Source organism: Amblyomma maculatum, chromosome 9 (assembly GCF_055883805.1).
Source record: "Amblyomma maculatum isolate TAMU_Amacu chromosome 9, ASM5588380v1, whole genome shotgun sequence".
Taxonomy (NCBI): domain Eukaryota; kingdom Metazoa; phylum Arthropoda; class Arachnida; order Ixodida; family Ixodidae; genus Amblyomma; species Amblyomma maculatum.
Window position 1 is genome coordinate 60,165,483 of NC_139352.1, and position 16,035 is coordinate 60,181,517.

The window sequence follows — 16,035 nt, forward strand, 5'->3', positions numbered from 1 at the left end:
AACAATCGATATAGTAAAAAAATTTGCAATCTGAGTGACTTTTACTGCGGAGGGGTTCTCTGCAGTACTGAAATTGACTTTTCTCCATTGTTTTTACATAAAATCGGAATACTATTTGTCAATTTAAGTGCGATGTGGTGCATTTGTTGAGATGGGTCGATGTAATCATTAATGCAGTGCATGCTAGTTAACTAAAGCTCACTTAATTCAAGCAACTCATTCATTGAAACCAGTGCATCGGTTTTATCATCCTGAGATCTATTAAAGGTGCTCCTATAAATTCAAACTCTGCATAATTTAAGCAAAACGTTCACTCCCCTTTGAGTTGATTCATCCAAAGTTGTCTGAATTTCTCTCGTTCTGTTTGACGGCATAAGACATTGCAATGCCCATGATTTTCTTGCAGAAACTCGAGTGCGGTTTTCGACTGAACCGAAAGGAGCTGCTTGACTTTGAGTTTGGTGTTTTGGTGGCCCTGGAGTTTTCGCTGCATCTCCCCACGTGGCAGATCTACCCACACTACCAGCGCCTGCTCTACGAGTCTTGAGACCGACTGACGGCAGGGGATGACAAGCAGCACGTGTTGGTGCCCCCTTGTATGTCACACCAGCGGGGAGTCTCCTTTGCCTATTTTGCCCAAAATGGTTGACGCCCTCCGCGTTGCAGCGTGCTCGCTTCCAGCTGCAAGCAACTGTGTGTGTGCATGTGCAGTGCTTAGCTGTGGTGCAAACATCTCGAGTGCCAGAGAGGGACAAGCTGTGTTCCCTTGTCTTCGTGTTGGAAAGGCATAGCCTGATGTGCACATGTGCGTGCAGGTTGGCCCAACCTGGTTATTGCCGTAGACTGAGAGTTTTGCTGTGCCATTGGTGGCGTCTAGCAGGGTTCTGTAAGACAGGATTGCATTAGACTTGTTCCTGTCGTCTGCACAGGGCAGCAAAATAAGGGGCTAATTTCTTTATTTTGACGAGCATTTGGCGTGTCAACTGAAGTGTTATCGTTGATTTTTGTTTAGGGTGTTAATTCGAGAGTAAATTGCACTGTAAAGAACAAGATAGTATAACCTAACCACTGTCAATCAGAAGAAAACCTTGTTCAAGGCTTTATGGAGAGGTCTCTTACATTTGCCACTGAATGCACAGCAGTTTACCCTGCTAATGTTCTAGGGGTTCCCGTGGTTGAAAACCATTAAGGGGCTTCTTGTTATGCGACGAGAATGAGTCAGAATCTTATTGAAGCATTGGTTACTACTTGTTACTTTATTGGAAGAACATCTCAACTATAGTAAAATCACAGCTTAACAACTAAAGAGTAACTTATTTGCAAAGCATAGAAAGAAGCAATAAGGACTCAGTACAAAAAAAAAAAAAAAAGCTGCACACAGTAATTTAATAAGTGATTACAGCATGATGTGTAAACATGAGTGATTTAAATTCTGAGGTCAATCAAGTTTGAATCAAATTTCAGAGTGAAATGGCAGTGAATATTACTGAGAATTTCCCATAACTAGCTCATACTCAAAAAAAACAACATTAGGGCATCAAAAAAATTTTAATTTCATTAGTATGTTGAAATGCTTCATATATGAATCCTCTAGATTCATGTCGTGACAAATAAGCCGAAAAGTAACTGAAATTCAATTGCATTATATAACACCCCACAAGGGGTTGCTAGTGGCACTGAGGCTCTCAGCTCTGTGCAGTGGTGACAGGGGGCGCCCTCTACCCCTCTGGGCACACTACCACTTTCTTTGCAAACTTTTGATGTCAGAGTCGTCTCTGTACTCATGTGCATGGGCTACTGCTGCACAACGTGCATCAGACTTCTTAAGGCATGGCATTGCAGTATTCAAACCACAGACTCGGATGCATTTGCAACTGTCTGGCATCAACAGTCTCTTCGCTGTGCTTGGAGAGTAGTCTGTAATGCTGCCTGCAGTGTTCCCTGAACCGTCGATTGTGGCGTCGTCTGCTACAGTGTCCGTGAAGCCATCTTGCAACGAGTGCATCCTGTGCATGCATCATCGTGCTTCGTATCGCTGCAGCCACATGGACACATCTGCCAAGAGAAGTGACGTGGCTTGCATTTACAGACTGTGCCAGGCACATTGTTACATTTGACTTGGCTCTGCAGTTGTCTGCCAAGTTGCCCATATAGGAGCCACGTGTAGCCACACACCAAGTCAGCTGATGTATCACCAGCTGGGCTCCCTTCTTCCAAGCTGACCTTTTACAGTCTAGGATTGTTCCTGGTTGTATATGCGAGGAAAACGTTTTGTCCATTTTGTCTTAAACATGCCATTCATGTGGTAGACCGTGTGTTGTGTGGATTGTCCCTATTAGTATTAACATGGCAAGTGTGGAAGAGCCTTTCCTATCTTCATTTCTCGTTTTTGTTTGCGGAAGAGTGAGCGACTCTTGTTTATAATGCAAGGGATTGTAATATTTTCTTCAACGACCAAGCCTAATCTTAATTCATTTCATGCAATTTAACACATTTTATGGCTATTCTTGCGTGCTGTGACTTCAGCACATTCTACCGCTAGTCGATCTCTAGGGTGCTGTTTGGAAAGCTGACTACATCGAGCCGTAAAGCTTCTCATCACTGAGAACTGGTGTTTGAAAGGATTCTGTGTGACCAAGTATGTATGTTGTAAGCAGCAAGGCGTTTCCAGCCATGGTTGTTTCAAATTTTCGAGGCAAGCAAGTTAATCGCAAATACTTAAGTTTCAGTGCCGGCCAGCTATGAGTGAATGTAGGTCTGATGGATCTGAATGAATGCTTAGCTTTACAGCAAAAGTCTTGCTCTCAACTACTTCTGAAATCCATGGCTATAGTTTCCAAGCGTGCCCCGGCCGTGTTGTTTGTAACCTGCCAAGGCTTCACATGATGGAGGAGTAAAAATGAAATCAAACAAATGATCGGGCATGGTTGTTTCCCGCCCGACGTCCTATTTAAAAGGTGAAAGGTTGTGATGGTGTCTTAGTCATGCTTCTTTGATGATATGAGATCTGCCGGAAGCAAATACAGCAGTACCTTTTTTTTTTTTAGACAATCTTTACCTTTGTTATTTTGTTACTGCAATTTTTTTTTATTTATTTTAGAAGCAATGGTGCTTATTTTACTGTTTTGGTCTTTGATAGTGTGCACTTCTAACCTGGCTTTAGGTGTTGTAGGTTTCATTGACTTGTATAGTAAGAAAAAAAAATAGTAAAAGAAACAGTTTGAGCTTACCAAGTTCACGTTTAAGAAAAACTGTTATTCTATGAATGTGACGCTTCGTAGTGGCTTAATCGTGGAAATGCTTACAGATTCTGCATTTACAACAGCTGCTTATCATCCGGTAAAGCCAACAACGCTTGGTGCAAATACTGCTAATAAGCAAAGGTTTGGGTAATGCTTCTTTACGAACCTTATCTAGCTTTTGAAAAAAAGAAAGAAAAAAAAAGGGGGGGGGGGGGGGGGCGCTTGTAGTGTTTCTATCCATAAAAAAAACTTTTTACCTTTGCACATTGTGAGAAATGTAAATAAAAAGAAATGAGAGAACACGGATAGTCAGAAATTTAGTGCCGAAGTGTAGTCTAAGCAGTTCCAAAAACTTGTAAATCGATGGTGTTTTCTGTCAATTTTTTTTTCTTTAACGTGCTTTGTAGTAGCCTTCTTAGCACATCATGACCCAACAGACTTGACCAAAATTTTTAAACCGCTAGACTGATATCTATCACTTTCTCAGGTGTGCGGCAGATGTAGATGTTTGCTAACTGCATTTTTTCCTATTTGCCACCTAGTGTAGCTCTTGGTTGTCATGGCTTATCACTTTGTCATCAACCACTAATAGGAGGCCCTATATATATATATTTTTTTTTCCCTGCCCTTCAAAACAGTAAATTTTGGTAACAGTTTCACACAAACGAAACAGCCTCCAGGCGGTTTCACTCGAATTTTGGCAAGAAAAAGAAATGGTGTACGAAACATGTCACCCATGTGAAAAAAGCAGCGTAGATGTACATAAGAGGGTTGGCGTCTTGAAGAAATAATGTAGCACTTGTTGCAGGACATAAAGCTGGTAGCTGTGATTTCAATTTTCCTTTGTTTCACAAGTTTATTGTTTTTTTGAGGTGTATGTATTTTCTGTTATAGAAGTACGTTTTTCTTTTGCCATTGATTGACATTTTGCCCAAATTGCACTGTGTTCATGCCCTTGTTTCCATATACAGGCGTATGGTGTGTTTACTTAACTTTTGTTTTTTTGTTGAGAGGTGGTTTCTTTAACTATTTCATTGTGTAAGCTTTGCAGCTGCATTTCAATCTTTCACTTATGTTTAAAGTGGTTATCATTATCAGCAATGTGAGCCAGAATTTAACCTCTTAGTTTGCAGGGTGCAGGAAAAAAAAAATCTCATTTCCTCAAACACAAGCAATTCAGTATGCCGAACCTTGCCATCACACGCATGATGAAGCTCCTGGTATAGGCAAGGCTTCACCCACAATGCCCCACTTGTGGGAATGCATGTCATAGGTCGACTATATATTTCAGCCAGTTACTGCGACAGTAGAATTTCCCATATGCATCAAACTGTCTTATGGACGCAGTTTTTTTACTGTGCAGGATGTATTACAAAGTTGACTGCGCCAAGAAAGCCTACGCAGTGCGACTGTTCAGGGCAATTGAGCTGCTCAGAAGTGCATTGGCAGTACTGCTTCATTTGCATCATATTGCATCATGTGTCAGGGAATCATGTTATACGGTGTTTTATATTATTAAGAAGTGTTTCATGTGATTTGCTTATCATGTCTGGAATCGAACTTAGAGGCAAGCGGCTAAAACAGCTGCTTCCTATTTATTTGTTCTATACATAATTTCAGTTCTGCAAGTTTTATGATGCAATCTTCCTTAAGGAGGCTTTCATCCTTTTAAGGTGCATGTCTGGATGATGCAAACTTTTTCTGTCTTGTCTCGACTGAGTACACCGTTTAGGCACCTGTGACATTACGTGGCATGTTCACAGAATGCCAGAAAAGTGCATTTTCTCATTCTTTCTGAAAGCAGTGTTAGATACAGTGAAGTTGATTGAGAGTGTCCGAATTTTCCTGTTTGTTGCAGTGAGAAATTCCAAATGTGTAAACATAATTAAGGCAACAGTTTGTGCATTACTAGGTTTGATAAAGTTTTACTTGTACAAGCAGTGTAACTGCGTTTCTGCGCTACTTTCCCTAATGTGCCAGCATGGCTTCTTTATTGGCAAGCCTGCAAAGTAATTTTACCGCAGCCTTTTCTGTTGTAACCTACGGTAACACTCGCAGCGAATCTGCAGCACCTTTGACATTCAGCGCCTACACGCAGGGCTTTAATAACAGCTAGATTCATTACAAATTGCATTATCCTGGGAATTCTTGCTGAAAAACCCCTGCTGCCTTTTCGACATCATTACTTTGACATTGCTACTGGCAGTTCTCCCATTTTATCGAAACATACACATGCCACAACAAGACATGAAAAGGAAGCAGTAAATGCCGCACGTGTATGAAATAAATGCATACTAGGCCTGGGTGAAACATATACATCTCCAAAGTTCGGTCGGCATCTGAACATGCCATGGTGCTTTGAAGGTTCCGTCATGTCTGCCTTTTTGATTAGACAGCACATCCATTCAAATTAAAAAAAAAAAAAAAAAAAGAAATCGCCTCGGGGCTTGAAAAGCAGAAAAATTTCAGTTCAAGCATGTATATTCATGTGCAAGCACTAATGTAGCTTTAAGCACAAGGCTCTGTAAGCAATGCTTGTACACGGTGCGGACGAGTTGATTACCTCTGGTGATGAAGAGTTTGCATGTGATAGAATGTGGATGTTCATATTCGAAATGCACTGTACTGCTGTCCACCCTTAGCATTGTATTTAATACAGTACCTGTAAATGTTGTCAGCGGTTGTTTTATCATCTGCCTTTTTCTTTTCATGGAATAATACACTCCGATTTTGTTTGCACCTTTGTGTATGGTGTGCTGGGATAATGCTACTTGCTGAAACACATATGAGTGTGCATAGCAAGCGTAAGCTATATGGTATCAGTGTGCTGAACCAGACTATTTGGAACATGCTTCTAAATATAACACGGTGCCGAGGCAGCAGGACAGAAGGAAAGAATGCATAAGATAACAATGGTATGGTTTGAGCATCATACTGTTCACTGTTGTTTGAACATTTCTATGTTCAGAAATTCTGTACAACAGCAAATCTGCTGCTTGCCAAAAGTGCAAATGTTGTCGAAAATACTCCTGCTTACTAATACTAAACCCACTAATACTAATGGTATTTACTAATGCTAAAGCTTCAAAGGCTCTTACACCAGGCTGGCTGCAAATAATGTGGTAAAAGTGGCTGCCGGAGACATTTTTTCTGCTAAGCAGTAGCAGGTAGATTTGCGATCGTAGTGAACTGGTTTTAATTTTATCAGGTTTTAAACATTTTAATCTGTGCTGGAAAAATGTCTGCACTAAGGTGGCACGACATTACCATACACCACTCTTCATTACAAAATTGTAGCGAGGGTTTTTCCTTGCACAGCTGCCCCATGCCACAAATCATAATATGTGCATCTTAAAGCTATCCTGGTGAGATGAAATGCAAGTTAGGACAATGTTTAAGCTTTGGAAACCTTGAAGTAAGCTGGCAATCTCTGCAAGATGAGACCAACATCGGCCTTCCTGGATGTGAGAGCATTTATGCAAGCTGCCTTCGGGCTAAAAATGATGAGCAGTTTCAAATACTACATGTCTTTTGCAAGCTGGCAAATGTAGACGTAGAAATGGTACCTTCATCTTCAGTAGCACAATAGCTAGAGACATGAAAGTTATGAATGCCACAATTTCTTTCCGAGTATATGAATTTCATTATAGTAGAGAAGATACAGGTAAGAGGAAGGAAAGAGAGGCTAAGTTGAACAGTGATCTTTCTTTCACTACTAACGGTCGATGCTAAAAGCTGAAACAGTTGAAGGGTAGGTGGAACAGTGATGTGTAGTTTCAAACAGACTTAAATGTCAGTGCACGTTAAAGAACCCCAGGTGGTCGAAATTTCCAGAGCCCTCCACTACGGTGTCTCTCATAGCCTGAGCCGCTTTGGGACGTTAAACCCCACAAACCAAACCAAACCAATTTTGCATTCTACACGTAATGTATTGGCCACTAAGATTATTGCATTTGACACCAGTTTACAGCAACACCTCAAAGTGGAGGCTATCGGCACAAAACTCAGTTTCGTCACCTCCTGTTGTTTGAACATGAAACACCTCACGAGTCCCTTCACTTCAAGTGCAAAGTTAAGTTTTTTTTTGTATTTTTCTTTTTTTTTTTTTTTTTTTTTTTTTTTTTTTTTTTTTGTATACGTGTCGGGAACAGCTGCTGTGTACTTTGTCTGTACTGGCAGCAGTTGTTCATCCCCGTTCTCTGCAAAGCATACGAGGTGCATGAGCAGACGACGGCAAAAGTTTAAACGATGCATGCACTCGGGAATAGATTTACTGTAGCGTTGGCCAACAACCCAGTGACCCATAAAAAGCATGCATGCGTCCCTTAAGGCTTTAAACTTTTTCCTCGGATGCATACCATAAACTTTTACTCACTCTATCTGTAGCATATGCTTCTATGGAGAGCTAAGCCCACCACTTACATCACAATTCAAATTGTGACTCTGCATTGTATAGGAAGTAGAATTAAAAATAATAGCACTAAACTGTATAACTGAGCTGAAAACATGACTCTACCTTTTGTTTCTCCAAGGTTTTGGTGAGCCTGTCATCTGCTAGTCCTTCTAGTCTCCTCCACAATATTATCTTAAGGGTACGGCTAACTGAGCAATCCATAAGGCATAACACTAGCCCCATGGATAACACCAGACACACTCAGTGATTGGCATACTCAAAACATGTAGCATGATGCTGAACAGAATCAATGAAGGATCAGTACCACAAATCTGTCCGCATATCAATTAGAACAGTGCACCACAAGCGATTGGTGCTATGTTGCACAAGCTTAGAAAAACTTGTTCAGGCAAGTTTACTTAAAACATTTGGGCAGCAAAAAATGAAAGCAGGCGCAAGCAACCACAGAACATTGGGGACAGTAGGCAAGGTACATGTAACATGCACTCCTATGCACAGTTGAAAGTATTTACTTCAATGAGCACTATCGGACAGGAATGGGTGCATCGACTAGCTTAGCTCAGTATTGGCTATATGTGAAATTTCACATTAAAAGGGAATGGCAAAAATTCTCTCAATCTGTCCATTCTCTGAACTGCTGGTGCTGCATAATTGATCACATGCACAATGGAGAACACAGAAAAGAGGATTTTCACACCGGTGAAGCAAGAGGTGAAATACATTTTCAATTATGCAAGCTTCCCAGAAAGTTATCCCCTCCTATATTGATACTTCCCTGTACACTTTCGCTACATTATGTCTTAGTATTGTATGTAAACGTGATCCAGCTCGCAGTGTGTCCTTCGGAAGCACAGGTGGAAGACCTGTAGCCGGAGTTGTCGCAGGTACATGGTGCAAAGCAAGGGAAAGGGGTATATTTTTCAAAAAGCATTAAAAAAGAAAAACTGTACTTTATTGTTGGGCATACATATATATATATATATATATATACTGCAGTTACATTGTGGATGGCTTTGAAAATGTGTGTGTGTGTGTGTTTATGCATCTCTGTCTTTGTGATGCATACATTGTTAACATGTCTATTATTATTATTATTACAATAATCTGATAAAACATATATTGTAAAAGTGTTGTTTATGGCTCTTGTGTCAGCTTTATTTACATTTTGGTTCTCTTCTCACTTGAAGATAAGCTGTTTTCGTCAACAGTGCTTCATAAAATATCAGTGCAAGTATGTATGAAAAAGAATATTAATAATACACCAAAACTTTGGCTTGTATAGACACTCAAACAAAGCATCTCAACCTGCTACATCTTAAAACCTTTCCAACCACGTATTGTGCTTTATACACACAGATCAGCAGTCTTCTAGTTGCAAATCATACGATGTTTTCCTAAAACAACCCAAGGGAATACTTTTGCTGTAGGTTGTTGGTCAATTTTCTGTCTTTGAATGAAAGGCGATGGTTTCAGCAACCGAGTCATCCATCGCCATATAATATGATGCAGCTAAAAATAAGTCTGCGTGAGTTGGTGGAATACAAGAGCAAAATGCTTCCACACAGCAATAAGTTCCAAGTGGCTTCAGCATGCCCAGGGCATAATTGTGCACATCCGTCACAGCCAAAGTAGTTTAGGGCAGTAAAATGCATGTGTCGTCTCAAAATATACTCGTCGTAACATATAACAGTGTTTATACAATGTAGCACAATACATAATTCACAGCTAAAAGCAATGTCTGCACACACACACATGCGCAAAAACATTAGGTATAAATATATACTTATTTCAACACAAAATAGTGTAAAAAAAAATGCCGAACTGAAATATACTGGAAAACTGGAGTGATATAGGCACTTGGTGGTGTATACAACACCAATTATTGTGACTGGCAAAGTAACGCATGAAGCACTGGTCAGCACAGAAGTATCTGGAGTGCCGACATGCCTTTCACATTTTGGGCTCTCGGTTGAAAACTCTTTGCAAGAGTATTCACTCCCTTCGACAAGTATTCCAGAATCATTAAAATGTAGCACTTTCGAATGCAATCCATGAGTAAGAGTTCATTCATAGCTGGACATTGCACGCTTATTACTGGGCGTACGGTCAAAAAAAGATAAAATGCATAATGCCTCGGGTTTACAAGCAGAGGCGCTGCACAAAAGAACAATGTGTCTGCCCTAATGCCATTCCCAATTCACGCAAAGAGATTGCTATTCAGTATATATGCTTCATTTCGTATAACATTCTATCGCGTGTAACTGCACATTCAATTGACAACTGGTACAAAATTTTGTCACAATAATGTATACACATTACCTGCAACATTTTCTATATAAAAGGTGTCATCTTGCCAACAGTCTTCTAACCATCAGCCTTTCCAAAGCTTATGTTTCGTTTCTGCTTTGCAAGGCAAAAATAGCCATTCTATGCAAGCTTGTTTTAATCCTAATGACCACACATATATCATGTTCACATCAAAACCTTCAGGTTTCGGACATTATGATCAACATGGTGTACAGCGACATTAAAGCTGGTTGTGCAAAAAGGTGGCAGTAAAAAAAAAAAATTGAATTAATGACTTTAGTTAGAGTTCACAAATGCACATAAAGTCGCGAGAGCTCTTCTACTCTGACACTAAAGGTACATGCTGCAAGCACAACTTTTCTGTCATTTCTCGCCTCCATGAGCCATGTCTGAAAATGGCCAAGGCGACCATGTTCACAAAAAAAAAAAGTAGGAAGAAAATGCACTATACAAACACTGCCGCAGTTGTGACAAAAATTATGGCCACCACGAATTTGGCACAGGCATGCTCGAATCAAGATTTCGCACTGTTTCACCTTAAGAATAAAGCCAAAAATAACAAAATCTAGGCAAGCCTTTGCCCTGCTCTGAGCACAGCCTTGGTTTAGCCATGAAAGAAACCAACTTTGGCTCCAGTAACCCAATGTGCTGATAAGGCACTTGCTTTAACAACCTACCGTTATAGACCAAAAAGTTGGCTTGCTACAGTGCTTGGTGAAGCTAGGGCTTGAAGAACCAGCTTTTCCCACTTATACAAATAGCAAACACTTTCCTCACACAAGCTAGTCGGATGTTATGCAGTGTTATTCATTCATTCCGCCTTAAAAGCGGCAGAAATTGTACTTGCAACCAAGCAAGCTATGAACACAGCAAAACGAACTGACATTATCTGTTAGTCAGCGCCTATCCAGGCTTTCTCTGCTCCTCTTCTCTTGCGAGCCACGCAGTGTGTTGGGAAGCTGTGAATGCCCACACAAGGAACATTCGGGAGGTACCAAGAGAGTACCAGGTAAATGCCACGGTGAAATTATAAGTTTGGTACCCTTTTCACAAGAAGACTCTTTGGCAGTCCTTTAGAATACCCTGTCACATGCTGCAGAGTTGCTGCTTCCCTGCCAGTTGTGGCGCACTTCACAGGTTGATCCTGAAAGAACTGTTCCAGACAACAGCGGAGAGCAGTCAGCAGTTGTCCACTCACACAATATTCTGTGCAAACACTAATAATTCACCTTCTACAATTTTTGTGGTTATTGGTCTCTTGCCAAGGAGATCCCCAGAGGCTGATAAGAAACAGGAGAATTGCACTCGAAGATAAGAACCATTTTCGTTGTTAGCAGTTTGCTTATCTAATCTGCCATAAGACCTTTTGACAATTGAATGAAGCAATGCAATCTCAAGACTTTTTCCATAAGCTACGTTGGTAACATTTGTGCCACTTTTGAATTTTTTATGTCCAAGTTTCCACAAAGAAAAGGTTGCAGCTATAAAGCCATCACTGTCCTCAGCACGACTATACACACACAAATGCATGAAAAATGACTCTCGTAATATCAAATTGCTTCAGTCCTGTGCCAGCACCATAATCCCAGCAGACTTCCCAACCTCATCTGCCTACCTAAGTTTCTGCTGCCCCCGGCAAAACTTGCTTGCCTTCCACAGGAATCTAGTCTGTTACCTATAGTGGTCATCGGTCATCTTTCATTTGCATTATATGTTCTGCCTGTGCCCAGTACTCAAATTAAGTTTAACCCTTTCGTTGGCTTCTGCGTTTCTGCCCCATGGGTGATCACCGGCAAGACAGTCACTGGCTATCAAGTCGCAGAGCAACCGCTCCTTGAGTAAAAAGAAAAAAACATTAGTGAAAAGCAGCCGACTATGCATCAGTGATCAAGAACTGCAGTGTTTCATATTACTCGAGAGTGGGCAGAGTAAAGAATTTCGAAGTTGTTGGCTGCACAAACTTACTTCATGAAGTCTGGTGCTTTTGAGATGGCATGCTCGAACTCTGCAAATGCCAGGAGCCTGTCTTCATCAAGGTCCGCTTCCTTCAATATCTGCAAGGAGGATGCACAATGTATGGGGGTGGGCAGAAGCTACTGCAGGTCTGTATCAATAACAAATGTAATTCTGCATGACCAATTATAGAGAAGGTTGGGCCCATGTATGAGGCACTTGTATGAGCTGGCACTAATTCTGTGCAAAGTGTACACATTTAATAGTAATTTGAAATAGCAATAAAGCTGACTTTAGCAGTGTGACAGTAAATTTTGGTCGACTTTCGCGAGTATGAAGCCGATTGCCTAGTTGCTACGATACAAAATGGGACTCCTGAATACCTTTTAGTTTTAATCATCACTGATGATGCCTCTTGAGGCATACTACTTCTTATGTGCTTTACTCAATACGTTCACGTCCACTACACATGGGCTTGAACATACCATATGACAAACTAGCATTCGTTTCCCTTTTCGTTTTCTAATCAGTATTCACCGCTTCACTATTTTTAATTAATGGATAGGCACATACAAGCAAGCGCTGCTTCATGAACAAAATATATAAACATCAAAATAAATGCTTCAAAATTCAAAGCTCACACATAAGAGCACTTCACTAAACGCGAATGAAGCAGGGTTTAAGAGTGCACTGGCTCATAATGCAAGGGTGAATCTCTGATACTATATCTGACAGTCACTTGATGAGCCCAGGAACCTTCTTAAGCAGTTGACTATATTTGTTCAGTTGGGATTTTGTGAGCAGAGAACTGCAAGTGGTGTGGGAACCCTCACCTGGAAACCAAAAGCGAAACCCAACAGGCTTATTTTCAAACAGGTAGCTTTAATTTAACACAGCACGTTGTTGGGCTAGTCGGTAATACATACTTAAAAAAGGGAATTGCGCTAAAAAAGACACGGACGAGAAGAGGACATGGACGGGCGCAAAATACAAGGAAAATACATACATGCAAAATACATGCGCAAAATACATGCTCCCGTCCATGTCCTCTTCTCGTCCGTGTCTTTTTTAGCGCAATTCCCTTTTTTAAGGTAGCTTTAAGGTGAAAATTTTCTTTCACACATTAACCCAAGTATACAAAACCACAGAGGTGCCCAAGATTATGGCTGCTTGTGCACATACATAGTGACTGTGGCTGTTCCATTGTAGTTAAGTGTGGTTTTCAAAGCATGCAGCTTTCATAATGGGCATTCGGGCCACAGAATTTCCAATTTTCGCACACATTGTCCACAACATTTTCTTTTTTTGCAGGCCACTCACATTTTCTATCAGCTGTTTCACTTCATAATCTGCAAAGACTTGGCCACCCTTTTGAGTCAGCCGGCTGATGACTTGCTTCAAGTCCTCCGTGGATATCATGTCATCTTCATTGAAGTCTGAAAAAAAGGTCACCATAAGTCATCAGGTGTCAACCAAACATCAGATGTGACAGCAAAAAAATGTTTCAGCTGTGGTCCTCTAGCTACGGCAGCCAGGAAAATTGCTGCAAAGCCTGGGGTGGACATAAACTTGGCATGTTTGCAAGGAGCAACATCAACTATGCGAAGAAACTTCCCTGTATTATGTAAACGTAACTGGTATACTGCGCTGTTTGGGCCTCCACAACTGCCCTCCTCCATGGCTGAACAGTGAAGTGAATTCAGGTTTGCCTCTGAAGAAACCACCAATGACACTAGTTTAAGGCTGTGAACTTTCAGTGTGCGCCCTGTGTGCCCGAACATAGTGACCTACAGACACATGAAAAACTGATATAATGGTTCTCTTTCCCTTTTCTTTCTCTCCCTATGTTCCCTGGGGGTCACCCAGGTGACCCCCCTACAAAAGATTTGATTAAGAAATGCCAAAGTATGAAAGCTTCCAATCCAACAGACCAGGTAGAATTGGCAGAGATATTGAAGCTAATCAATAAGCACGAAGTGGCCGATATAAGTATAACATGGAGAAAATTGAGCATGCTGTAAAGAACGGGGGAAGCCTTAAAGCGATGAAGAAATTGGGCATAGGCAAAAATCAGATGTATGCGCTAAGGGACAAGGCGAGCTCCAAACATAAGAAAATGCAAATAAGAAAATTTAAGACAGGAAAACACACCAAATATCTGGAAGGCATATTCCGTCTTGACGCTGCGTGGCGCTTTGTCACTGAAGACGGACATCATATCCAGGAAGTCTTCAAAGGTCATGTTGCCATCATTACTTGAGGAGAAGACCTTGCATATCCTGTCTCGGAATGGGTTCACTCCAAGCTCCGGCATGTTCAGAATTTTGTCCATTGGCAGCTTGGCATTTCGATCCTTGGACACTAAATCTGGTGCCAGCATTTTGAACCTCTCATGTGCTCTGCAACAATCAATGAAAGGCTGACATGAACATAGGAAAAGCATGCATTAACACAGCACTGATCTGCCTAAGGAATACATAAATGTATGACAGTGCATGACAGTAGGTTCATTTGCACCTTACTATTGCCAAACTTCTGTCTAGGCACTAAGATCTCAGCTCCACCCCAACACATGCCTGTCATCACAAAACCACCTGTCTCTCATTGTATCACAGATTCTATCGCACTTTCCTAGCATATTTCCAACACATTGGACTTCCTGCAATATGCGCCCTAATACCATCCACCTCTAGCAATCTCGCACTGTAACATATCAGTAGCCTTTTTCTCTTAGAACTGGCAACGGATGGAATGCCTCTCCGTCCGAAGTGATGACCATCATCAATTGCGTTCAGTTCAAGTTTCGCCCAAAGGCATTTAAGACCGCTTATATCTGAAACCATTTTTGTCAGCCCGCCTTTCTTTTACTGTCCCTTGTAGACCTTAAAGGAATAAATAAATAACGTGTTCATGACGCGGCCTTCCATGTGGTATGCACAAGCAGTTCGTATGCATCTCGACCTTTGCAGCTCTCGGAGGCTTGACGTAAAAGGTGCTACGCAAAAAGCCGCGGATCCAATCACAACTAAATAAGCTCAATGTGTCGAAACACGGAGCTCCAAGGACTAAGTGCGCTCAAGTGATCACTGATGGTACTTAAAGCGATCGGTCATTGTCAACAGTTTGGGACATCATCTATTTCAAGCGCATGCCGCACGAGACGTCAATAACGTCAAAATTCCACTTGTAGCTCCCGGAAATTGGAACATAAAAGACACTACTCGCGGTAAGAAACGCACCACCTCGCAAAAGGTCAGTGATAACACGATAAAGACGATCCCGACAAGTTCCGGGTTGAAGCGCGCCTCGCTCACAAAAGCAAAAATAGCCGGCAATCGCCGCACTTCGTCCACTTACACGATTATCTCACTCTTGGTGAAGAAAGTCAGCTCCTGGAGATAAAAGAAGAGCGCAAAAGCTATGAAGTCAGAACAACGCAGATACATGCAGTGATCGCAAGTGACCTTTGGATTTTCTTCGCTTTTTTTCGTTCGCCGTACCTGGTAATCGTCGAGTTCTTCCTCCGTGAAGACGCTGTGTTGCTGCCCCATCACGACAGGTGCATTAAGCAACGGCCAGCCGTTCAAATGAAAGGATCCGTTCTGCTTCCCTCGGCAGACGCAGGGAGTATAAAAAGCTAAAAAATTACAAAGAAAACCTGTCCTCGGTAGTCGGGGTGTCGTCTTCTTGGCACGCGACCAGCGCCGGGCACACCAGCCAGGTTGGGATGCATGCGCGAGGAGAATGCATGAAAAGGTTCGCTGAGAGGGCACAGAGGGTCCCAACAGACCACTCCATTTCACAGCACCCCTGAACGTGCTCTAAACCGAAACAATACGCACATCACGGCGTGCATGGCAGCGCGGTGATTCAGCAACAGGCATGACGGACATCCGCGCTTTTTCGCACGTTTTTGTGCTTTCGTTGTTTTGTTTTGCTCGTGTTTAAGGTCGGGTGAGTCGGGTGCGCCGTTCGTGACAGCTGATTGAAAGATCGTGTTTGCTTCTCGTATCGCCGCTCGCATTCAGGTTATCGCTTTTGCTTTTATTATTTTTCTATCCTTGTTTTGGATTGCTGTAACGTACACCAGCTGCGTTGTGCAGCGACCCAGTTTTATGT

The 16,035-nt window shown here is 41.7% G+C and overlaps 2 protein-coding genes across 2 annotated transcripts in view; one reads left to right on the forward strand and one right to left on the reverse strand.

Moving 5' to 3' along the window:
- LOC146179151 (uncharacterized) overlaps window positions 1-3,074 on the forward strand; it is a 134,791-nt gene extending 131,717 nt beyond the window's left edge. The window contains exon 13 of the mRNA XM_084578833.1: window positions 407-3,074. Coding sequence (XP_084434959.1) covers window positions 407-547 — 141 coding nt within the window. The 3' untranslated portion in view covers window positions 548-3,074. The remainder of the gene's footprint in view (window positions 1-406) is intronic.
- A 4,960-nt stretch (window positions 3,075-8,034) lies between these two features.
- LOC146179152 (calcium and integrin-binding family member 2-like) lies at window positions 8,035-15,983 on the reverse strand. The gene is made up of 6 exons (XM_084578835.1): window positions 15,417-15,983; window positions 15,274-15,308; window positions 14,068-14,315; window positions 13,237-13,352; window positions 11,929-12,017; window positions 8,035-11,116 (listed from the first exon to the last, which is right to left on the reverse strand). Exons 1-6 carry the CDS (start codon window positions 15,465-15,467, stop codon window positions 11,095-11,097), a joined length of 561 nt encoding a protein of 186 aa, XP_084434961.1. The 5' UTR covers window positions 15,468-15,983; the 3' UTR covers window positions 8,035-11,094.
- Window positions 15,984-16,035: the final 52 nt, after the last annotated feature.

Bases quoted from the DNA above. Each gene is read 5' to 3' on its own strand.
- LOC146179152 (XM_084578835.1), bottom strand. From the start codon at position 15,467: ATGGGGCAGCAACACAGCGTCTTCACGGAGGAAGAACTCGACGATTAC. The intron at 14,316-15,273 runs GTAAGTGGACGA...TGATTGTTGCAG, and splicing joins ACCAAGAGTGAGATAATCGT to AGCACATGAGAGGTTCAAAA. The intron at 13,353-14,067 runs GTGTGTTTTCCT...CCTTTTTTTCAG, and splicing joins ATATGCCTTCCAGATATTTG to ACTTCAATGAAGATGACATG.